Raw genomic sequence first — 25,902 nt, forward strand, 5'->3', positions numbered from 1 at the left:
GATGAATTCGTGTATAAATTTCGGGAGTTATTTCTGAAGTATTTATTGGAGTATCTGGAGAAATTCTTGGAAAAATTCTGGAGAAGAAATTTCTTCAGGAATTCTTTGGAAAACTCCTGGAGAAAGTTTTGGAGAAATTCCTGGAGAAATTTTTTAAGAAAACTCTTAAGAAATTTCCGAAGGATTTTGTAGAAATGCACGGAGAAATTCCTGGAGGTATTCTTGGGGGAATTCCTGATAGAATTCTCGGAGGTATTTCAAGAGAATAATGGATTTCTTGGAGGTAATCCTAGAGAAATTCTGGGAAGAGTTCCTGGAAAAAATCTTGATAAACTCCTGGAAGAATTCCTGGAGAATTTTTAGGTGGAATTCCTGGATGAATTCGTGCATAAATTTCAGGAGTTATTTCTGGAGGATTTATTCCAGTAATTCCTGGAGGAATTCTTTGAAAATATTCTGGAGAAGAAATTTCTTGGGGAATTCTTTGGAAAACTTCTGGAGGAATTTTTGAAGTAATTCCTGGAGGAATTTTTTGAGTAAACTCTTAGGAAATTTCCGGATTTTGAATAAATGCATGGCGAAATTCCTGAAGGTATTCTTGGGGAAATGCCTGATGGAATCCTCGGAGGTATTCCTAGAGAAGTTCTGGAAGAAGTCCTGAAGGACTTATTTGAGAAATTCTTTGAGAAAGTCCTCGCTTCTGGAGGAATCTCTGGTCAGCTTCTTAGGGGAATTCCAATAAAAATTTCTGAAGGAATTCCTAGAAGAATCCTAGGGAAATCCCTAGTGGAATAGATATCTATCTATATATATAAAAATGCAGTGGCATACGTGGGACCGCGCATAACTTGCGAACGGGTGGTCCGATTTGGGTCGTCTAAGTTTTGTTCTGTTAGTTTTCACCCAAGGAAGGTTTATGAGGCCTAAAACATGGGAAACTTGAGAGTTTTTGAAAATCGGGTTTTCATACATTTTGAACGGGGACTTGGGTGCTTGGCTAGGGACTTGAAACGTCAAAAAACGCAGTAGGCAAGACAAAGTTTGCCGGGTACAGCTAGTTTATTATAGAATTCTTGGAGGCACTCCTGGGAGAATTCTAAAAGGAATTCTTGAGGGAATTTTGTTAAGTTGTTTATTAAGGAATTTCTGGAGCATTTTTTTTAATTCATGAAGAAATTCCTTCATGTATTCGTGGAGAAATACCTAGAGGAATTGTTTGGGGTACTCTTAGAGAAATTCTGGGTGCGATTCCCGGGAAAAGTCTTGGAGGAATCCCTAGAAAAATTACTGAAGGAATTCATAGAGAAATCCCTGAATAAATTGCTGGAGAAATCTTTGGGAAATTTAGAAGAAATCTCTGAAGGATTCCCTGGAGAAATCCCTGAAAGAATTCCTGGAGGAATTTTCGGAGGTATTTGTGAAGTAATCTCTTTAGAAATTCTTGTATGAATTCCTGGAGGAATTCTAGGAGAATTTTTTGGAACAATTTCTGGAAGATTTTCTTGGAGGAATTTATGGAAAAATTACTGGAGAATTTCCTGGAGGGTGGGGGCTGGCTCACCAACACTTCCGGTCCGCTTTAGTGCTTTATGCATCATTGTGGCCAGGTGTTGTTCTAGTTTTTCCAACTGTATTGTAAAGCATGAGCGGTGATCCTTGGCATTCTTGTGTAAATTGGGGTACTCGGAATGTTGATCGATAACCGATTATTGCTGGCAGATGCAGTGGAAAGTTTGTCTTAATACGTATCAATCGTCTCTGACAAACGAGAAAAACTGACCTCACTGATTACCTGTCTCTGAGCCAAATTTGGTATAGAGTCTTCAGTCTCCAATTAATCGCTTCATGTTTGATGGAGGCTTTTAATCCAATGGGTTACATAGCCGCTATCTGAATGAAGAGAATAATGTTCCGCGTAATATATCACAAATCAAAAGAGGTTCGGTACATTACGAGGAGCGGATATACTGAATTGGGTACCAGACCAAGTCCCTGCTGGGTGGCACGAAATAGGTGAGCCATAGACAATAGAATCGTCAATGTCGTATGGGCATAGTATGTGACTATTGTCGAAACAACACTATTTTGGTCATTGTCCAACCAAAATCATAAGCGGCGTCCACTTACACTAAGCGCATAACTATGTTAGGGTCAAGATTAGGGTGAAATTATTGGTAAAATATAATAACACTAGCCAAGATCACAGGGTTTGACGGTATTAAAGTGAAGGAAGTTAATTATAATTCTTGTAATGAAAATATCACCTTTAACACTTTAATGCGCCTCCAACGGTTCATTGCGAATCGGCTGCTACAGATGGAGTATAGCTGATTTATCAGAAATGCTCGATAAACAGGAGAAACCTGCTAGGGCTTAGTAGTTTCTATACTCAGAAAACAGTTCCAGTCGGTTGAGTCGGGAAGGGTTGCGAGAGTCGTTGTGAATCATAATGAAAACATTTGTGCTTTGTGACGAATCTTGGGATCTTTCTGGAGTCAGCAGACTTGGAATTGTTGTCTGGGCTTTCCACTATTCGGTTAATTTTAACAATCAATATGCAACAAATAGTAGTTCAGTGACCCCACAATTTATGAATCGGCAAAAATTACCACAGTTTATGGATCACTCCATTTGATCAACATGGTGATTCATAAATAGTGTACAAAAATTAAGGTGATTCATCGGTGTGGGGTCACTGTATCTCGTGTATTCAAATTGCTCATTCACAGTGTTGACATTGTATTTACTTGTGATTAATATTAATTTTAATTTTCAATATCAGTATTTTCATATGTGATAGTTGTTTTATGAGTAAACCCTAATATGTTTTGAATGTCTAATGCTTAATAATGTTTTCTTGCCATATCAATTTAAAATAACTAAGAAACCGAAACCAATAGTGTGAAAGTGCAGCATTTAATAGTGCTTGCTTATAGATTCGAAGCCAACGGGTGATCAAGACTAAAGACTTAAGACTTAAGACGCATACTTGACGAAATCGACAAAACTGACTACTTCGTCCTATATATATATATTTATACTAATATAAGTGGGCCGCGGAGCTGTGCGGCCCAGTATTTCCTTTTATTTTTTAATTCCAGAAAACGCCATAGTTTTGTAGAAAACTTATCCTGGTACACTCACGAAGTTCCCCAACACAAACGGAAATTGTCCGGAGCAATCAAGATAAGTAAAAACTTTTATAAACAGGCACGCAACTCTTTCTACTACTAGGCAAATAGAATATTAATGTGTTTGCTTATTCATGACATTCGTGGCGGTGCGGAACATTTTATAATATAGATACCGTACTTAACATTTCTTCAATTCATCTTTAAATAACTGATCTTTAAATTTTGTATAAAAACTTGTATCTCAATTATTTTCATCATGTTAGTTTTCTATTATTTCAGAATTTTTAAAGCATTATGGTAGAAAGAGTTGGTGTCATGATCCATGCAAAACTTGAAACTGAAAACTCCTTATTTCCCCCTATGGGTTATAGGGAGGAGCGGGACATTCGAGCCTACTCATCAGTGGAAAGGACTTGCTATGCTAATCGGTTTAGCATAGGGCAGATACAAGTCTACTGGTAGACGTATCGCCCAGCGATTCAACGCAGATTGGCCACGGCCCGGGGGTGCGTTGATTATAACAGAATAACAGAATAACAGAAATTACTGGAGAATTTCCTGGAGGATTTTTTGGAAAAAAATATTAGAATTTTACGTGTAAAAATCTTGGAGAAATTCCTCGAGGAATTCGTGCAGAAACTCCTCAAAAAAAATCTCGAAGGGAATCCTAGAGGAATTTCTAGAGAAATGTCCTTAATATTTTCCGGAAGCTTTTTTGGAGAAATTCATGGAGAAATTTATGTAAAATTTCTTGGAGACACTACTAGGGGAATTCTAAGAGCAAATCCTAGAGACATTTTTGGAGAAATTCCTGGATGAATTCTCTTGAAATTCTTTGAGGATTGATGGAGGAATTTGTGTAGGAATCCCATGAAGGAATTCTTGGAGTTATTCCTTGATGAACTCTTGCATTAATATCTGGACTAATTTCTGGAGGCTTTCTTGGAAAAAACCCTGGAGGAATTCTTGCATAAATTCCTGGAAAAATTCTTTGAAAAATTCTTAAGGCAAATCTTAGAGAAATTTTCCGATGCATTCTTTGAAACACTTTTGGAGTAATTCCTGGGGGAATTTCTGGAGTGTTTTCAAGAGAAAAAAATTTTAGAGAATCTCCTGGGGAAATTTTTAGAAAAATTTCTAGAGGAGTGAGCTGAGAAGTGCCAAAACTCTATAACAATAGTAATAACAAACCAGCTTATTCTGGAATTCAAGAGAGATTTTTTTAGGAACATGTTAGTAGTGTTTATGATGGAATTGTTTTGGGAGACCATTTCTACTGTTCAACAGTGTTTGGATGTCCTTTCTTTCTAAAAAAAAGTTGGTGTAAATTCTCAGGGTGTCTAAAAACCAGGAAACCGGAAAACTTCATGGACACGGAGGAGTACAAGAAAGCACTGCAAGAAAATCGCGAGCTTATTGAGATTGTGATGCTGAAGAACAAGCAACTGCGGGAGATAATCGACAAGATCCGGCTGACCATTTGGGAGATCAACACGATGCTGAGTATGAGAAGATGCTGAGTCGAGTCGGCGGCGGGAAGGTAGGTGGATTTTGTTTTAATTTTTTTCTTAAATTATCAGCCATAATATAAGGTCACGACAGTAAAGGGGAGGTGAGAATTTATTTGAAAGAATCATCCTTGAATATGTAGGTATGTATAGCTGAACATATCAGAAGAAATTCTTCCTGCAAAAATTACTCCAGCAATTCTTCCAAGATTTTTTCCAGGATTTTGACCATGATTTTGACCAAGAATTTCTCAACAATTTCTCCGAGAATTCCTCCCAGAAATCTCAAAGAAATTCCTCCAGTATTTTTTCCAGAAATTTTTCCAGCAATAGGACAGATCGGTGAAGTACTAGATTTGTAGTAATGAGCTGAATTTTAGTATGGTGAGAAAGTCAATTCTTCGTTTCTGCAATGAAACGGTTCAAAAAGCGTGGGTATTATGATTCCTTGCCTAATTTGATGCTGTTTGAGCAAAACTTTGGGCAACAGTGTTGTTGTTTTCTCCATTTCTTGCAACATAATCATAATATACCCATAATCATAATCAATGATATGATACAACATAATCATAATACCCACGCTTTTTGCACCATTTCATTGCAGAAACGGAGAATTGACCTTCTCACCATACTAAAATTCAGCTCATTACTACAAATCTAGTACTACACCGAACGTGCCCCATTCTTGCAAAAATTACTCCTGAAACATTTCTAGGAATTCCTCCAGATATTTTTTCAGGAATTCATTTAAGAATTCATCCAGGAGTTCCTCCAAGAATTTCTTCAAGAATTTCTCCAATAATTATTCCAAGAAGTTTTCCAGTACTTTGTCCAAGAATTTTTCCAAGAATTCTTGGAATCCTTCCAACAATTTCTCCAGGAATTCCTCCGAGAAATCCTTTAAAAAAACCACCAAAAATTTCTTTAGAAATTACTGCGGAAATTCTTTTTGCGCTTTCTGCAAGTATTACTTCAGGAATTCCACCTAAAATTTATGACTAGAATTTCTCCAGAAATTCCAGAAAGAATTCTTGGAGCAGTTGCGGGAGGAATTGCTGGAGAAATTTCCAGAGGATTGTTTGAGGCAATTTATTAACCCTCCTAAGATATTAGGTTTTTCGAACCACGATGGCGCAGTGCACGTTCAGCGTGCCTGTCTGTGTCATATTGACCCCAACATCCTACTAGGGTTAAGAAAATACTGAAGGTATTCGAGGAGAAATTTTCAGAGGAATTTATGAAGGTACTCTTGGAAAATCTGGAGAAATTTTTGGAAAAAAATCCTGGGAATATTCTCGGAGACATTCCTTTAGAAATTCTTGGAAAATTTCTGGCTGAGTTCTGTGAGAAAATCCTCAAGGGATTGATGATGGAACTCGTGGAAAAATTCCTGGGGGAATTCATGGAGGAAACCCTGATCAAATTGCTGGAGAAATCTTTGGAGGAATTCTTGAAGAAAATCTTGGAGAATCTGTGGGGGAATTCCTGGAATATCTGGACTAATTTCTGGAGGATTTCTTGAAGGAATTCTTAGAGAAGATCCAGGAGAAATTCCTAAAGAAACTCCTGGAGTATCTCCTGGGGATAAATTGCCGCTAAAACACCTGGCGAAATTCTTGGAGGTATTTCTAGATCTGGGAGTGTAATTTCTTGAGGAATTTCCGGAAGATTTACTGGAGAAATTCATGGAGGAATTCTTGAGGAAATTTTTTGGAGGTAGTCCTAGAGAAATTCTGAGAAGAATTCTTGAGAAACTCCTGGATGAATTCCTGGAGAAACTCTAGGAGGAATTTCTGGATAAATTCGTGCATTCATTTCAGGAGTTATTTCTGGCGGATTTATTGAAGTATCTGGAGGAATTCTTGGAAAAAACTCTGGAGAAGAAAATTCTTGAGGAATTCTTTGGAAAACTCCTGGAGAAATTTTTGGAGTAAAGTAATTCCTGGACGAATTTCGCGCCAACTCGACCAACGGTTGGCAGCACCCTCTCAGAATCGAACGAAACTTTGTGGGCATAAACAATAGGTGGCGGAGCGGACCTGGTTGGGTGGTTAGAACACGTGACTATCACGCCGAGGACCTGGGATCGAATCCCACTCCCGACAAACTCACAAAATGTGAGTTCTTCCTTCGGAAGGGAAGTAAAGTGTGGGTCCCGAGATGAACTAACCCAGGGCTAAAAATCTCGTTAATACAGATAAAAAAAAAAAAAACAATAGGTCTTTCTAAGCAACTTTGCATATTTTGTTTTTCGAAATTTTTCAAGAGTAACATTTGAAGAGGGCCTAATTTTTTTTCATAGATTTTTTTCAAATCGATGTAACTCAAAAATGACAAGACCTACAAAAAAGTGTTGTATGGCGGACTATCGTGAAATTCCATTAAGTTTTTTAGAAAAATATCCAAAAAATACAAAATTAATTCCTACACTGAAAAATAAAGGTTTTAAAAATTTAAATCGATATTACAAAAACCCCTATGTTTTTAAATCGACGATTTTTTTTTCTGGAGAAAGGTATATCAATTACCTACATTTTCTCCAAACAATGTTGCTGTGACATATTTAAGGGAAAAAGTTTTTCTAACAAAAACTTTTTTCATTCACATTGAGTGAATATTTTTCATCGTGTTTCGTGCCAACATGGCCATATATAGGTTCAGCAGCCTCTCATCAACCAATGAAACTTTATGGAAGTTCAAAAACTTGTTGAAGAAGCAACTTTGCATAATCTAATATTTATCTAGACTAACATTTGAAAAGGGCGTATTGGAGTGACCCACACTTATATGAAAAACATAAAATTCAAAAAATGCCAAGCCTTACCTCCTGCATCAGTTGTTTTGGATTCCCAGAAGCATTTGAGCGAAATCGATTTAGTCTAAGGTGTGATACACAAATTATGTCACGCAAAATTCAACCTTCTTCAACCCCCCTCTCCTCTATGTCACGCTTTGTGTATGGGACCTCACGATTGTTTGTATGGGTCGTCACGTTCTGCAAAACCCCCTCCCCTCCTAAAGCGTGACGTAATTTGTGCATGGCCCCTAATGGGGCGCTCAACGAGCATGAAGTTTGTATGGGAAAACTTGGCCAAATGTATGCAGAAATCTTAAGCTTTTGATTTTTGCCGCTAGGTGGCGCTGCAAGTGTTCAATTAATAAAAAAAAATAATTAAAAACCTTAGCTATTCTTGTAGGTGACGATATGCCAAACAACTTTATCGAAGACCGCAAAGTGATCCGAAGCCTGTTAGAAATTTATACTCTAGGTGAGGTGAAACATTATTGTCGTTTTTCCAATAAGGTACCCCGGGGCAAGTGGGGCCTAATAAAATGCTAATTTGGTTTTGTCATGCCAAAAATTTCAGAACACATTTTTTTTAATAATTCCAATGAACCCAAAAGACGTTGTTGGTATATTTGTACTTATTAACGTGCATTAAAACTGTTTCAAAATTTTTACATTTCATATATTGTGCATATAATGAAAAGTGTAGCAGATCTTCATTTACTGCATTTCACGGGGCAAGTGGGACCTATTCAGAGTTTTTGTTCAAAGGGCTTGATATAAGTTGCAACAGATAAGGTAACATAAATCGTAAATCCCTTATATGAATGACTATGTTTAGTGATAAAAATAAGAAAAGGTTTGAGGTATCATGCATAAATTACGTAACACATGAAAAATCGCTGGGGAAAAAACTTGAATCAACTCTAGCAGCTCATGCAAAATAAATTGATTTTTTTATACAAAAAGCGCCGTAAAGTGAAGAGACAAAAGATTTCGAAACTTAAGACGTCAATTTTTATTGACTGTCGTGCTAATTTCATCTCAGGCTGGACTAGGCGAGATGAACCCATAAAATTGTGTTTGTTGATTCTCATAGGTCCCACTTACCCCAGATAGCGAAATGCACTGGGGCAAGTGAGAGCAGTAAACTAAAGGTAATAAATAAAAATAAAATACAGCTTTTTCGCTTGAAATCATTTGCAAGAACTCCAAATACTATCCTGAAACCGAAAAAGTATTTGTACACAGTTAAACAGACTCTCGTAGTTCGGTAAAATAAATTACCGGAACTGATCGGTAATCCTAAGTTTTACAGATGTTTCGGTAAATGAGCCATTGTTGACAGTCAATTTTGCTGAACTTCGGTGAATTCAGCTTGGACTGTCAACTTTTTTACCGAAAGGTCTGTAATTTCTTCAGATCACCGATGACGGTGAAATATTAAGCTGAAGTTTCGGTAACCGACTCTATAGATCACCGACTTCGGTAATTCTGAAAATTATTTGCGCACCCGCCATATTTGTTTACCTTAGCCTCTGAGGACTGCGTACCCCGTGCTTCATCTCGCATTTTAATAAGAAGTTTTTCAGGAATCTGGGATAATTTGAAGATAAATAGAGGTAAGAAACGCTAGAAATTTCGCCTTATTACACATTTGTTATTGAATTATAACGCGATTTAGTTTCAGATTGCTATCTTCTCGTACTTCGATTTTGTCTTGGATTCAGCATGGAAACTCCTCAAATTTCTGCCGGCCGCCAGAATATGCGGTGTCCAGAAGCGGACGTTCGTTAAACACAACCGATAACAGATATTTCCACTGGATGGTGGCATCTTGCATTCGAGGAGTAAGCAACGAACTCTGTGGGATCTGGAAAATCAGTAGTGTACAAAGTGTTATAGCTTGTTATAAATTTGTTGGCTCATTATAGCCTGCTTATAAAAGTTTGACAAAATGATAGTCTAAAAAAAAAACACTAAACACCCATGAAAACCTCCTCGTTCCGGATTACCGTTGGTCGGTAAAGCGTTACCGATGCGTCAGCTAATTTGACAGTTAAGCTCGCCGCTCCAAATTACAGACCGTTCGGTAATCGATTCGTTTACCGAACAGATTACCGATCGCTCAGCTGTTGAGATTTCGGTAAACGAATTACCGACTTCGGTAATTTTAACTAAGTGTGATCGATTTGAAAAAAATCTATGAGAAAATTAGGCCCTCTTCAAATGTTACTCTTGAAAAATTTCGAAAAACAAAATATGCAAAGTTGCTTAGAAAGACCTATTGTTTATTCCCACAAAGTTTCGTTCGATTCTGAGAGGGTGCTGCCAGCCCCATAGAAGGGTTGGCGCGAAATTCGTCTTGAGTAAACTCTTGAGAAATTTGCGGAGCATTTTGTAGAAATTCCTGGAGGTATTCTTGGGGAAATTCTTGGAGGTATTCCAAGAGAATAATGGATTTCTTGGAGTTAGTGCTAGAGAAATTTTGGGAAGATTTCCTGGAAGAATTCTGGAGGATTTATTGGAGTATCTGGAAAAATTCTTGGAAAAATTCTGGAGAAGAAATTTCTTGATGAATTCTTTGGAAAACTCCTGGAGAAAGTTTTGGAGTACCGTGCGAGCACCATATTATAGACAGCTCCTTATTCTGAACAGTCGGCTAACGCAAATTAGATTTTCCTTTTATGAAGCATATATTGAATCGAGAGTTGAGGTGTTAATTTTATTAAGCCCCTCTATTATCCAATCGTTACAAAACATATAATTTTTGACTGAACTGCGAACGTAGAGAATGTGTTTGTACATAGTAAGTAACACTATGTGTTCAGAATTAAGACCACGGCTTCTTATGGTGTCCATAATTAGGAACACGTCGTCCACAAACAAAAATATGTCAAGATCAGAGACTGGAAGTTATTATGAGATTTAATTTATTTTATACATTTAGCTAGCCAACAAACACACTTGATGGTAATGTGAAGCATTATCTCTAGCAACAAGAGGTATCCGTAGAGAAGTTCTGGGCGGAATTTATTCCTAGATGAATTTTCCTAGGAATTTAAAAAAAAAATCTGGGAGGGATTCGTGCACATGTATGTATTATTGCATGAATTTGTGGAGTAATCTCTGGAAGAATATCTTGGGAATTTCTTGGAGGTATTCCTGGTGAAATTTTTGGACAAATTCCTAGAGGAATTATTTGAGAAATTCTTTGAGAAAGTCCTCGCTTCTGGAGGAATCTCTGGTCAGATTCTTAGGGGAGTTCCAATAAAAATTTTTGAAGGAATTCCTGGAAGAATCCTAGGGGAGTCCCTAGTGGAATAGATATTTATTAAAGAATTCTTGGAGGAACTCCTGGAAGAATTCTAGAAGGAATTCTTGATGGAATTTCTTAAGGAATTCCTGGAGCATTTTTTGAAATTCATGGAGAAATGCCTTTAGGTATTCGTGGAGAAATACCTAGAGGAATTGTTTGGGGTACTCTTAGAGAAATTCTGGGAGCGATTCCCGGAAAAAGTCTTGGAGGAATCCCTAGAAAAATTACTGAAGGAATTCATGGAGAAATCCCTGAATAAATTGCTGGAGAAATCTTTGGGAAATTTAGATGAAATCTCTGGAGGATTCCCTGGAGAAATCCCTGAAAGAATTCTTGGAGGAATTTTCGGAGGTATTTGTGAAGTAATCTCTTAAGAAATTCTTGTATGAATTCCTGGAGGAATTCTAGGAGAATTTTTTGGAACAATTTTTGGAAGATTTTCTTGGAGGAATTTATGGAAAAATTACTGGAGAATTTCCTGGAGGATTTTTTGGAAAAAAAATATTAGAATTTTACGTGTAAAATTCTTGGAGAAATTCCTCGAGGAATTCGTGGAGGAACTCCTCAAAAAAAATCTCGAAGGGAATCCTAGAGGAATTTCTAGAGAAATGTCCTTAATATTTTCCGGAAACTTTTTTGGAGAAATTCATGGAGAAATTTATGTAAAATTTCTTGGAGACACTACTAGGGGAATTCTAAGAGCAAATCCTAGAGAAATTGATGGAGGAATTTGTGTAGGAATCCCTGAAGGAATTCTTGGAGTTATTCCTTGATGAACTCTTGCATTAATATCTGGACTAATTTCTGGAGGCTTTCTTGGAAAAAACCCTGGAGGAATTCTTGCATAAATTCCTGGAAAAATTCTTTGAAAAATTCTTAAGGCAAATCTTAGATAAATTTTCCGATGCATTCTTTGAAACACTTTTGGAGTAATTCCTGGGGGAATTTCTGGAGTGTTTTCAAGAGAAAAAAATCTTAGAGAATCTCCTGGGGAAATTCTTAGAAAAATTTCTAGAGGAGTGACGGCCTTCTTGAGGAATTTCTAGACAAATCTCCGTAGGGATCTCTGAAGGAATTCATGGAGGAATTTCTTGTGAATTTTCTTGAGGTACCTCTGGTGCAATTTCTGGGGGAATTTTGCTTATTATTCATGGCTTGGTATTCCGATTGCCCGAGGTATGTGAAAGTTTCCAGCATTTTTTGCTGAGAAGTGCCAAAACTCTATAACAATAGTAATAACAAACCAGCTTATTCTGGAATTCAAGAGAGTTTTTTTTAGGAACATGTTAGTAGTGTTTATGATGGAATTATTTTGGGAGACCATTTCTACTGTTCAACAGTATTTGGATGTCCTTTCTTTCTTAAAAAAGTTGGTGTAAATTCTCAAAGCTTCTACTACCTGGAAAATCCTGGAAACCAGAAAACTTCATGGAATTTTATTTAACAAGGAGAAACCTGGAATACTCAGGGTATATCCTGAATACTCAGGGAAATTCTACTCCGTTAAAAAAAAACTTTGGGTTGAATGAATAACAAGTAGTAAACTTAACTGCTTCTAAATTTACTCAGATGTAGAGTCCACAGAGTTTACTACATTGTTGATGTGAATCTGGTATTTGAAATTAATCTAGAAAAAACCGTTACATGAATGTTTTTCAGAAATTCCGTTAGGGGTTCTCTCTGGACTTCTTTAGAAATACCTCTTGGAATGCTTCCCAGGTTTTCTTCCGTATTTTTCCATGTCATTTTGCTCGGTATTCTTTTCATGAAGTCCTTCCGGTGATTCTTGCGGATGCTTACTGACGTTTTTCCAAGATTCGAATTCTTCCTTGAGAATCTTTTGAGATTCCTGAATTTTAGTCGATTCCTATTGGAGCTTTTCGTGGGCATCCTACAAAAAAAAATGCAGAGGTTTTTTTTTCGGTATTGCTCCCAGAGTCCCGTGGGATTTTCCCAAAGTTCCTCCTGCGTTTTGCCCAAAGAAAATTTCGCGGGGTTTCTTTCATGATTATTTCCGAGATCTCCACAAGAGTTTCTCTCAAGATATATTGCAGGTGTTTGCACAGAATTTCTCCTAAAGTTTATCTCGGGATTCCTCTTGCCTATTTTTCGCGATTCCTTCCAGTATTTCTCATGAGACTTCTCCAGTAGAGATCCTGAGATTGCTTTCAGAGTTTCTGCAGGAGTTATTTATGGTATTTCTACTAGAGCTCCTGCAAGGATTTCTTAAGAAGTTTTCCACGAATTTTCTGCAGGAGTTCTTGCCGAGATTTCATCCCAAGTTTCCCCTGTAATTTCTTCAAAAACATTTCAATGTGCTTTCTTCAAAATTTCGCCCTGGATTTCTACAATATTGGATTTCATGAATGTTTCTTAAAAGTTCTCACGGGATTTTTTTAAGTTTCACCTGAAATTTCTCTCGGAGTTTGTCCCGGTATTTCTCTCAGAAGATTCGTTCCGGCATTGCACTATGGGGAAAGTGGTGGCCAAAAATCGAAAAATTTACTTGCTTTGAATGACGTGTCTTATATACCATTTGATAGCCAGATAGTTCAAAAAAAAAAAAAAAAAGACACAGACACGTTTAATGCTTCCAGTGAGCTATTTGCTCTTTGAAGGAAGCACGACACTAGACAACGGACTAGCATGCAACGCCCAGTGGCACAGCCGAAAACTTTTCCTGACAGCTGCGGCGGGAATCGAACCCGCGCTCCTTAGCACGATGCGACTAAAGGCTTGGTGACCTTAGCCGCACGACCACGAAGCCACAAACCTAGATTCCCAAAATTTTAGCCCTCTGCGATGGAAACTCATTGCGCCACAGATATCAGACTTAGAAAAATAGTGAAAATTGTAGAAAAAATGCATTTTAAACAAATACAATTTTCTTAGTGAAAAAACGGTTTAATTTTGGAATTTAATCCACCGTTGGAAATGTTATTGTCTGAACTTTAAAATGGGTGTGTTGTTGGGGTTACATTTAAATGAGTAAAAAATGGGTAATTATTGACAAAAACAGCATTTTTTGCCTAAGTTGGTCTATATCTAACAAGCAGGGTCGAGCAGTCTCAAGAGACCGCCTCCACAGTTTAGTTTGGGGTCCATACTATCTGCAGAACGCGAATCCAGCTGCGGATAGCTGCGGATGAGCATTATTTTGACACAAGCCCGAAAAATGGATTTTTTCTATATTTTTTTTGTTAATTACGATCATTGATTATGCGAGCACATACAAAAAAGTCGTACAAATTAAACAGTGCTTCAAAGGTGGAACTGTTAATTGTCAAATAAAGTCTTTAAAATGTTATACACTCAATTATTTTTATGTTAAAAATGGGTAAAAACTGACCGAAAATTATCTTTTTGTAATTACGTTGTGAAAAGTAGAACATTTCAGTTGGCTGAAGTATGCTGAAATGGCCTACTTTTCACCCCTAATGCAAGTGTGCCGAAAAGTACTACTTTTCGGCACTCTTAAGAGTGCTGAAAAGTAGCACTTTTCGGCACTTTTGCTCGTACGCACTTTTTACTTACCTTAATGCCTTCCGTAGATTCAGCCTCTGCCTCTACATCTACTGAGCAGCTTGAATCTGAATCAAGACGATTTCAATTCGGATTCGAACTACAAATCAAGTGTAGAGGCAGCTGCTGAATCTGCATTTGCTTTTGCCGGCACACAACTGTTTGACAACGAGAGCTCGATTGTTGGTGACGCCTACTACACCAGAGCCTACCTGATCAAACAAAAAACTACGCCGACAAGCATGAGCGCGCGCACGTGGTTCCTACTGATACATGTTTGTGTAGCTAGAAAAGATCGCACTTAATGGGTGTTTTTCGTAATTACAAAAAACTTTGTATGCAACTCGTTGCAAAACTCGATTTTTTTCAGCACTCGTCGTATTTATCCAACTCGGCAAGCCTTGTTGGATAAATGTACGACTCGTGCTGAAAAAATCATCATTTTGCAACTTGTTGCATAAATAACTATTCCATACACAAACTGTATTAACTCATCTGGACTGAAATGCTTCTTTTGTTCACGAAAATCTTGTTTATATTTTGAATACATATTTACCAACGGGGGAAGAAAAACCACATCTTATATATTTGTTTTACTAAAAATACCTACTTGTATTTAAAAGACGAGGGCAATATTTTCAAATCATAAGTTTGTTTTGAACTTAAACGCTAGCAACCTGAACATCGCACAGTAGTTAATTAAACGTAAACAAATCTGAAAATAATTGTTTGTGGTAATATGGAACATAGGAACATCGTGTTTCCACAGACAAACAGACGTATCACTTGGAACAAAATGCGATAAAAATCATCGCCACGAAAACATAATCGCCCAATGCTTATTACGTTAAAAAGGGAAACGATCTGAGTACAGTGGGACGTCTGTTTGTCTGCGGTGTTACTTTAGATCTAAAAAAAATCTCATATAGTCAATGCAACAAAAGCATTTGAATATATCAAGGCAAAATATAATTTTGATCTTCCTAAAGAAGAACGACTACAGTAGACGATCGCTCGGTGCAAACGCTTTAACTGCAATGCTTTTTAAGTCCGCTAAGACCAAGCCCACGCATGGGCTCAATCAAGCGTTTTAACGTTAAGTAGAGCCGCGAACAAAGACGCGAACCGCACCGGTCGCTGCTAAGAAGGGCTCGAAAGCGAAAAGTTTACGTACGGTTCGTAACGGGGCTTAGAATTTAGAGACATGCAAACTACGGTCTATATCCGTAGGCTCGTGCGCTGTCTCGCGTTTAGCTCTCTGGATAGCGTAAAGAGGAGACGAAAGAACATGAGTATGGATTTGTTGCCCGGTATATAGTTTCTAGAGAATGATTTTCTTGTTTTGTATAGGTAGGAATTTATTTTAGTTTGCAACAAATATTTGAAATTTTCAACCAATTAATATCATAGATCGTTACACGAATAACACAACAAATTGTCTGACATACAATTGTGATAGAGTGACAATACAAACGCAGAAAAATATAAGGTTTAAATTGACAAGCTTTGCTTAAGTATGTTATGAATGAAGTTTTCCCTTCTTCGTCAATTTTAGAATCATGCATATCGAAAATGTATTGATTTTCTCTTAAAAATAGTTACAATTGCTCATAATCGCACCTTTAGTTTTTGATTCGGCCGATCGTTTCGAAACTAATATTTGAAGAAATGTATAGTGATTCAGTGAGTTTTGCTATTTTAACACGTACATGTTTGAGCCGGGGTTTCTACGCAGCAATTACAGTTTAGTTTCGCAAATTTAGAAAAATGTCCAAACAAATAACTCGTGAAGTTCGTTCCGACAAGTTCCAAAATTATCGTCATCCGTCGCAGATTCCGATGAGAAGATGTGCGTATTTTCTAACCCGAAAAGATACTATTTGACGGTAATAAGTGACCACAAGTATTTCTTTCTTCACTTTCCGGGATGAGATCCCCCGCGTTGAAAGAGCTGTGCCTCGCGTTTCGTTTTGTCGTGTATATTTCAAAACGGCAAAGGAGTTTTGGTTTGATTGCTGTTTTTGAAAATGGTGATCGTCAGTGGGTGGTTTATTAAATATAAATTTAAAAATATAAATTAAATAAACGAGACATTAGGAAGAAAGTGTGCGAAATAAGTAACTTCACTCTTGTAGAAACAATAGAGCAAAGCAGAAAAAAATCTGCGAAGACCCCGTGTGAATAACACCGATCATACAGAATAGGAGATTCGACATTAGATCTATAAAAACAACCCAACAATTGGGGAGATCTTTCCAATATTACACATTTATGCATAGCTTTATTATACACATTTTCATATATTCAAAACATATCCATCAACATGTAATCTGGATCGTTTGGTACAATATGTCCACGCACCCTTTCTCCCCTGTAAATTCGAGAAGTACCTTGCCGAAATAAAATATGCTGTACTCCAAGTATATCGAAGAATCATCTTTGCGCGTAAATACAACGCAGTAGACCAGGCCGCTTTGATACATGTGTCATATCTCTTATATGCTGCAAGCATCAGTATTGACAAGAAAAGTAACACGATTGCTTTCCAGGGTGATTCCGCGTATGTATGAGATGAGATAAGAGTAGTTACGATTTTTCAAAGATGCCTTGACTGTACCTAACTCAACTCAGATATCATAGAAACACTACAGTTATATTTATTTTGTAAAAACAAACTTAAATCATACCGATAAAAATATTAAAAAAAAGTAGTCCAGCTGCCAAGCTTCATCAATTAAAATAAGCGGTGCGCAGGACTGCAATATTGTAGGTTCCTCGTTATAGAAAAAGCAAGGTGTTGGATGTTAAAATACAACAATTGTTGTATGAAGTGCCAAAAAGGAGAGTGGGCTCATTATATACTTTGACAAATACGCAGTCTACTTCAAGCGCATAGAATCTGCTTACAACAAAATATTCATATACCAGCATCCAAAATATCGCAATATATATTAAGATTTCCGATTGATGCTTTGTAACTAAAAGGTTGTGACTGAGTATAGAATTAGCTGATGTTAAAATACACGTTAATGAAAAAAGGTTGCGCAAACTTATCGCAGACTGTTAGAAGACAGCTTCTACTATGACCAGGATTCAAGAATCTTGACCTACGCGAAGTTGTGAAGGAGACAACTACGTTATAAATGTGTTGGAAATGCAAGGGATGTAATTATTCAATAAACTTCTTCTTCTTCTTCTTTATGGCTCGACGTTCGCATCGGAACTTGGCCTCTCTTCAAATTAGTGTTCCTAGAGTACTTCCACAGTTATTAATTGAAGGGCTTTCTTTGCCTGCCATTGCATGAATTTGTACATTATGTGGCAACTACAATGATACACTTTGCCCAGGGAGCCGAGGAAATTTTCCCGACCGGAACGGGAATCGAACCCGCCGTCTCCGGATTGGCGATCCATAGCCTTAACCACTAGGCTAACTGGAGACCCCAATAAACCTAATTATTAAAAAAGATGGTCATAATTTCAAATTCAGATAAATTTCTTGCGAGAAAGGCAACATGGATATTGAAGAGATGGATATTATTTTAGATAAAAATTCAACATACAAGTCATACAGTAATCAACAAACATAGAATTTAAAAAAAAGATTGCTTGAATTCCGGGATTAACCGTTATGTGTCCGACAATTTTTTTTTGCTTTTTTCTACACCGTGCTTTTTAAATGGGCGCTGAGTACCCGGGTACCCTGTCGGCCACATAAGGGTTAAATACAATCATACATTATTGAGAAAATGATATCTTTAAACGCACCAAAACTGGTACAAATCTTCAAGGGAATTATTTATTTGAGTTCATTTTTTACTAACAGTTTTCAGTCTTATCCAAACCTCCTTCTTTCAAAATATGAGCACAGATTATTATACTGAATAAGATTTGCAATAACACCATAGAAATACACAAAATATTGCGATGATTTACAGAAGTGCAAAAAACCGATGGTACGGATAGAATAGAGACCACCGGTGCGCAAAGGCGATCGATCATTATTTTACTCACATGGAAACGAACGACCGGTGCGAAAATGGGTGGATAACGAAATCAAAAATCGTTAACGACGTGCTGTTGCGTGTGTAGTATGAAGCCCACGGGTGGGCTTGGTCTAAGTGCAACAATTTTGCAGTTATTGCACCGCTATCCATCATAATGAAATGTCAACTTGGCTGCATTCTGCAGCAACTGACAGTTCTATGACATCTACTAGTTTTTGCAGTTATTGAATTTTATTCGTTAAGTGAAACGTAAACATGTTGCAGTTATCGAACGTCTACTGTACTTCAAAAGTTGAAGTACGTAGCACAATATTTTAACAATGCATAGAAAAAGGCTCACGCAAAAAAAAGCTTTGAAAAATACAATAACGATTGGCGCGACGCTTATTCGGAACTTGGAAACGATGTTATGTTTGGTGGTAATGTGGGCACTTTACAAAAATAGCATATAGACATAACGATTCGAATATGGTGAATTTGATTGACCATGTTCTCAAAAATCGTGAAATGGGGCACGTTCGGTGTAGTACTAGAATTGTAGTAATGAGCTGAATTTTAGTATGGTGAGAAGGTTAATTCTCCGTTTCTGCAATGAAATAGTGCAAAAAGCGTGGGTATTATGATTCCTTGCCTAATTTCATGCTGTTTGAGCAAAACTTTAGATAACTATGTTGTTTATGTTGCAAGAAATGGAGAAAACAACAACACTGTTGCCCAAAGTTTTGCTCAAACAGCATCAAATTAGGCAAGGAAGCATAATACCCACGCTTTTTGCACTATGGTTTTTCCTCGTATTATTCCCAAAGATTTTCTCGAAATCCTTACCGAAAATAGTTTCAAAACTCTGGATATTCATTTTTGGGATTTCTTCGATACTTCCTCCATGAGTTCTTGCAGAGATTTTTCTCTAAATGTCTTCTCCTCCTCTCCTTTTCTTGGCGTAACGTCCTCACTGGGACAAAGCCTGCTTCTCAGCTTGTTCTATGAGCACTTCCACAGTTATTAACTGAGAGCTTCCTCTGCCAATGACCATTTTGTATGTGTATATCGTGTGGCAGGCACGAAGATACTCTATGCCCAAGGAAGTCAAGAAAATTTCCTTTACGAAAAGATCCTGGACCGACCGGAAATCGAACCCGTCACCCTCAGCATGGTCATGCTGAATACCCGTGCGTTTACCGCCTCGGCTATATGGGCCCTAAATGTCTTCTGGGATAACTTAATAAATTCCTCGTAAGAAATTCCCGGAGAAATATCGGAAGGAATCCAGGTGAAATCTTGTGAGATTACCCCTCAAAAATCTATTTGAAAATCTCGAGAGGAACCCTAAAAACCTCCAAGAGAAATCCTGGGAGAAACTTTGAGCGAAACATCCCCGAGGATATCCCAGAGAAACATCGAAAAACTCTCTAGAAGAATTTCTGCAAGAACCTCGCAAAAATTCTGGAAGAAACTGTCGGAAAATCACTTAGAGAAATTATTGAAGGAACTGTGGATAAATAAAAAATTATAAACCATCTGCATACGAATCAGAAGCGGTAGCCACTAGACCACCAAGCCTGTTTTCAATTGCTGGAGTACAGATGTATTAATACATTACACAACACCCATTTAAGCTTGTGGAAAAGAATAAGATCATTTATTTCCATTTTTTTTGCTACAAATCATTGTATTCATTATCCAAGTCAAAATTAGTTGTAACCAATGAGAAGTATTTGTATATTTCATTATACATAATGATAAAAATGTGACTAAATACATTGTAAAAATTTGGATATGGTTTGAAGCTAGGTCATAATCGAACAAACTGTTGTAGGTCAAACTGTGAAAATAATCGCATTGAAAACTGTAGTATCCCTGTTCTACCGAAGCAAACTAGGTGATAGTGGTGAAACGAACAAAAAACACATAAAATAGAAGCTACCACAAACCGATTCAAACTAACAAAATCTGCGTACACAGCGAATCAGCGTTTGCTTAAAACCAAGCTATGTCGTTTGTTACTGTTTCCATTGTTTTAAAGCACTTTACATTCATATAGCCGATTCGACCTAGATTCTGGTGTCATCAAGATACCGTTTGCTTGCGTCGCCTGCGCCTATCTCGTAAAAGTCTAACCGATCTACTTTATACAAGCCCCAACTATATCCCAACCGTTACGCGATGATTTCGAACTCCTCGTCCGAGTCGTCCAGTTGTCGGGTTTCCACCTCTTCGAATTCTAAAAAATGTAAACGTTTGGTGAGTTTTGGGGTTTTGGAAGTCCTGACTTTTCGTCAACTACCTTCATTCTGAATTTCCGTGGCGGAAATTTCGTTGAACGTTTCGTTCGGTTCGCTGTTTTTCCGCGAGGACGTCGACGACGTCGGCGTAGGGGTCCACGGTGCCTGTCTCGTTTTGGTCACTTCGAACAACGGTTGACAACCGCCGCCATTGAGATCCTCGTTGAAGCTCCGGATCAGATCGTCAAAGTCTTTTCTGGTAGCACATAGGAAACACACCGCCAGCGAGGGATCCATTCCCTTGAAGTTGATCCGCCGGGCGTACTTCTGGTGGAACGTTTCGTCCAGGTCCTTCTCGTCCGGGTCACGTTTGGAACCGATCGTGCCGCTCCGCTGAACAGTGTGCGGATCTAGGTAGAGGGCTTCATCGGCCACGTACCCGATGAAATAGAGCGCTTGGTTGGGACGGCCGCCGATCATCCCGCAGTTTCCGGCTAGCTCGAAGCATTTTTTGAGGCCATCGACGTAGATAGGATTGATTTCGCTAAGGCCCAGTCGCAGTGGTATGATGAGTAGTAGTGGCTTCCAGCTGTCCGGATTAGACCTATCCACGCAGAGTTCCACTGGAAGATGGGATTGTTTAGTTTGAAGTGGTTCAATGAGAGGTAAAAAGTTCACTTCGTTAGATTTTCTTTAACACTGTTGCCAAGAATTAAGATTCTAGCTCGGACTATCTACTAGCGATGTCAATAGCTTATTTGAGTCTTGAGGCTATACTACCACTGACTGAAATCATAGGTGTACCATGTTTGATATTTTACAAGACAACGAAATTAGCGAAGTAGGAGAACTCACATTTCATGAGTTTGTCGGGAGTGGGATTCGAAATAATCGATATACTTACAGACTTCATCTGTGGCGAGAGTATTGTCGAGTGCTACGTGAATCACTATGTCGCACCAATCGTCGAATTTCACTAATTTCCTGAGAACAAACACATGATCATGTAACTTAGATATCATATTTAAACTTCTGGAACAAAAAAATACTCACTTGAGAACCTGTGCCACCGTGTTCGGTCCGAACCATTCGCCGACCCGTTTCTCCTCAGAAGACTCTCCCGTCAGGGCAATCTGGTGTAGCGAGAAGGGAGCTGCTTTACTGTCCTCGAAGCGGTTCACAATCTTCAGATAGGTTTCGTCGTTGCTTTCCGGTGTCCAAACCCAGTTGCGCCCCAGGTGCAGCTGGGTTAGGGCCTGTGCCAGAACCATCTGACCACAGCGCAGCATACAGCCCCAGCCTTTATCGGTGGTGAGCTGGGAGCCTCCGATCGGTACGAAGCCCCTTCTGTAGGTGCACCACAGACGGCTCTGGACATCTCGGCGTATTGTGTCGAGGTCTGGGGAGTTAAAATATGTGTTTTATTATATTTTTTCACAATGTGTGATACTGGTACCACTATACCAGTGCCCTCATAAGTTTCATACTGATGATTTTCTACGTTCAACCAAATGAGTGGTATGTTATATACATACATAAAGCCAAAAGCTATGGAAACTGTGTTGAAAATAACAATTTCGAACGAAAAGTACCAAACAAAAAAAAAAACACGTAGTTCTAGTGGAATTTTATTTCTACTCAAACTGAAATCTTCGGCAATTGTCTCTACGGATCATTTAATAAATTACTTGGGCGATCCCTGGAGAAATCTACTATTTCTGACTAGAAGGTTGGAATGGGTTCTTGGGAAGGTTTGTGGTAAATAACTCCCGATATCTTAACATCTAGGATTCTTATTGTTTTACGATGCTTTATGAATCGTAGGTATAATTATTGAGAAGTCTTCTAGTCGAATTACTGGTGCTTGTTTGATTCCTGACGAAAGATTTTAGAAGATTTGTTGCATTCCTTGTACAACCATTTACATAATTTTGAATAGCATGTCTTACAGGCTTATTATCAAGAACTAGTACTGTCCCACTCGCATACTGCACAGTATGCCATTTAACTTTTCAAAACTTTTGAGTTGACGTTATGAACGTTATTAATGATTTCGCATGGTTTAGGTTGAATCGGTCAGCTAGCTTCCGGATGTACTAACGTTGAACCAACGGAGGGCAACTCCTGGCCCTTCCTGCTTTCAATACCCAGAAAAGGCTTGATGTTACCAAAATTCGTCATTGTGAAGTTTTTCTGTAGTAATAGAATTCTACTTCAGTCTACGTGACAATTATAACATCATCAACACGTGTTGGACCATTATTTCCCGTAGACTTGCAATAGTGATAAGTGTCAGAATAGTAACTTACTTAGGAATAGGCACAAACACTTCGTCGAAATCTTCCATCCTTCTCTTTCTCGTGTTTGTTTAGGAGAGTAAGAAAAAAAATAAGGCTGGCTACGCCAATGGTCAGAACTGCTTCATCTCTAAATTCTTCGTCGCTCGTAATAATTATTTCATCTCTTCGCATTATTCAATCGATTTTCTTGGCGGATGTTACTCCGGTACGTGTAACATCGAATGTGTTGTTGAGTTCCGCATGTAGCTACTTCCATGTAATGCAAACTAACGATCTTCAATTTGTTGTTCACTTGCTCGTTAAGAAACGTCACGTTTCGAGACTTAACCAGTTTGAACTTGATGTAGGGTAAGATGTACGATAAGTGTTAGTGTTCTTATCAAAATCGGTATACATTTCTCTATCTGATCATTAACTCATGATCTTCAGTTGAAGTTGGGTAGGTAATTCTAACACCGTATACATTTAGGCATCCCAGGAAGATAAACTGTCTTCCGAATGGGCTTCGGAAATCTCTTTCATTTACAATCAAATCAACACAAAAGTTATAACCTTTTTGTGAAAAAGTAAATGAAAGTACATATTAGGTATCACTTCCTTTAACCAAGGATGTTTTCGATCATCTGGCAATCATTTGACTCATTTGTCCATAACTCAGTTCAGAAGCCTAATATTGAAATGTTGTGTTCGGCAAAGTTGTAGATTACTGTTTTTCTTATTATTATCACCAAGAACGCCATATTCTAACGGCATAAAAGTATTAGTACCACCTACCCCTACTAACCCCTACTTGCGATCGTTTAGTATGAGTAGGTAGTACTAGTGCTCTAGCGCCGTATATATAAGAGTTAGAATATAGTTTCCTTGGTGATAATTATAGGAAAAACACTAATCTATAACTTTGCCGAAAACAACATTTCAATATTAGGCTTCTGAACTGAGTTATGGACAAATGAGTCAAACGATTGTCAGGTGATCGAAAACATCCCTGGCCTTTAACAGCAGTTGTCTAAAACTATATTATCTTAGAAAAGATTGGACTTCGTTCTCGGAAGTCCTGTCTGAAATACGGAATCTAAAATAAGAGCTTGAATAGGACTGACATGTGGAAGCATAAACAGTACTTGTAGTTGCAAGACTACGAATGCAAATGATCATTCAAATGAATCAGAGAATCTGAAACGAAATTTTGTTCTTACATAAACTTCTAGTGAAACTCAAGATTTGATGCCATGAGAGCAAAAATTTTGCCCAATGTATCATACATTGGATTTATACTACTGTACTTGTAAAATGGAAAATCATTTCTGAGCTGAGAAGTTCGTCAGTAACAGAAAACGCAACGAGGGTTGTTCTCAAGGAGAAGTCCTCTCACCACAGATGTGGTCCATTGTTGTAGACGCTTCATAGAAAAAGGTTTTGTAAGCTGTGAGCTTTGTAAACGATTTGCCTAGTCGTTATAGTGAAGGAAAAGTATGGCGATATTGCTTCGGAGAGAATGCAAAGGGGCTCTAAACTATTACATGCTCATGGTGTTTTAAGGAGGTCTTTACCATCTATCTATCAAAAGCCGTAACTATTGTCCCTTTTACAAGAAGAAATAAGATCAAACTACAAGCTTTTCAGCTTGGAGTGATACAATTTTTTACTAGTGATCGAGTCGAGTTCTTAGGACTGATTCTGAATGCAAAACTAAATTGAAATGCCAAAATTGAATCCGTAATCGATTAAGCAACAAACGAAAGCGTTGGTTGTGCTGCCGAATGTTCTCCTCGGTCAACCATTTCCTAGAATTCCATTTCCCAGAAAACCATTTTCCAGAATTCTTCTGCTAAAGAAGACTTTAGCGTCTTCTAAAAATCTTAGAAGAAGGATACATCTCCGCAAAAACTTTTCTGGGAAGTGGGTTTCTAGTCTATCGGACTTAATTAATTAATTAAGTGGCTTAATTATCTAAACAGTGGGGTAAAAATCCTTATTATTGTTATTATGTGGGTATCTATTATAGAAATTTTTAATTACAAGCTGGTTTACTTTCGTTAATTCATTATTTTTAAGCTGTTCTAACATCGAGTTTTAGCTTTTTCGAGTACGATTCCGGTATCACGGATGAAAAATCTTGGTAGCTGATAAAAGTTTGACTTCCGCCTTATTTGTTTTTCAAACAAGTATTATGTACTTTATATACATACATAATTATTGAATTAAGTTAATAGAGCAAATTTCACTTTTTTCAGAACAAAACAGAACTTCATGTTAACTGTATCTACCTATCTAAAGTTTGGAAATTCTTGGTTGGGGCAAACCATTAACAAAGTCCATTTCTCCTGCGTATTAAAACGCGCTACATTGAATACTTCATTCCAATGAAATGGCATGAGTGAGTGAGTATCAATGTGTACGTTTTCAGATTACCAAAAAAAAAAAACTAAGGCCATCTCATCGACCTTGTAGAAGAACACCTACCTTCCGTAGCATTGTAGCTCTTGCCCAGGATCCAAACGACGTCTTCGGTTTTGGGAATATCATCCGGTTCGACGGAACCAATGTCGTAGCCCACGTATGCATCCAACATGTAATCCATGATCGCTAGGCCAAACTTTCTGCCACTACTGATAACATTGGCTCGGGCCACAATATGGGACGACAGTTTCGAGAGGCAGCCTCACCACAAGCAGTCTTCTACCTAGCTACCTAAGGTCTAGGTATTTTTTTTCGCTTCACAGTCACTTAACACCAATTGTGGGACATAATTTCAATTTCGAACGATAAACAAACTTCAGCTCAATGACTTGCACACACCAAAACGAATAAAAGTCGTAGATTTTTTCTTCCACAGGAGAATTTTTATAATGAATCTGCCAAAGTGGTAGCTTTCTTTTGTTCACAGATTTTGTTGTTATTTTTGAGCTCGCAGTTCTGCTGACTGCCTGCCTGCTCCTCACGAACGATGATGTTTTGTGTTTTTGACGCATCGAGTGATGATGTCATTGATGCACCCCCTTCGCCTTCAGCCACCCACCCCACACGTACTGTCGGGTCTCCTATAAGACGTTTCTACCCACCTGATCGCCCGTCGCACCAGATATTTATAAGGCGCTA

At 38.0% G+C, this 25,902-nt stretch overlaps 1 protein-coding gene across 1 annotated transcript; it reads right to left on the reverse strand.

Moving 5' to 3' along the window:
• Positions 1 to 19,888: 19,888 nt before the first annotated feature.
• LOC109421533 (cysteine protease ATG4B) lies at positions 19,889 to 25,766 on the reverse strand. The gene is made up of 5 exons (XM_019696051.3): positions 25,267 to 25,766; positions 21,554 to 21,899; positions 21,405 to 21,484; positions 20,563 to 21,123; positions 19,889 to 20,499 (listed from the first exon to the last, which is right to left on the reverse strand). The coding sequence occupies exons 1-5, from the start codon at positions 25,382 to 25,384 to the stop codon at positions 20,435 to 20,437; spliced, it is 1,170 nt and encodes a 389-aa protein (XP_019551596.2). The 5' UTR covers positions 25,385 to 25,766; the 3' UTR covers positions 19,889 to 20,434.
• Positions 25,767 to 25,902: the final 136 nt, after the last annotated feature.

This window comes from Aedes albopictus, chromosome 2 (assembly GCF_035046485.1).
Source record: "Aedes albopictus strain Foshan chromosome 2, AalbF5, whole genome shotgun sequence".
Lineage (NCBI taxonomy): Eukaryota > Metazoa > Arthropoda > Insecta > Diptera > Culicidae > Aedes > Aedes albopictus.

Coding starts and splice junctions, on each gene's coding strand:
- LOC109421533 (XM_019696051.3), bottom strand. CDS start 25,384: ATGGATTACATGTTGGATGCATACGTGGGCTACGACATTGGTTCCGTC. Junction 21,900..25,266: donor GAGCTACAATGCTACGGAAG/GTAGGTGTTCTT, acceptor TTAACTCCCCAG/ACCTCGACACAATACGCCGA. Junction 21,485..21,553: donor ACGGTGGCACAGGTTCTCAA/GTGAGTATTTTT, acceptor GTTTGTTCTCAG/GAAATTAGTGAAATTCGACG.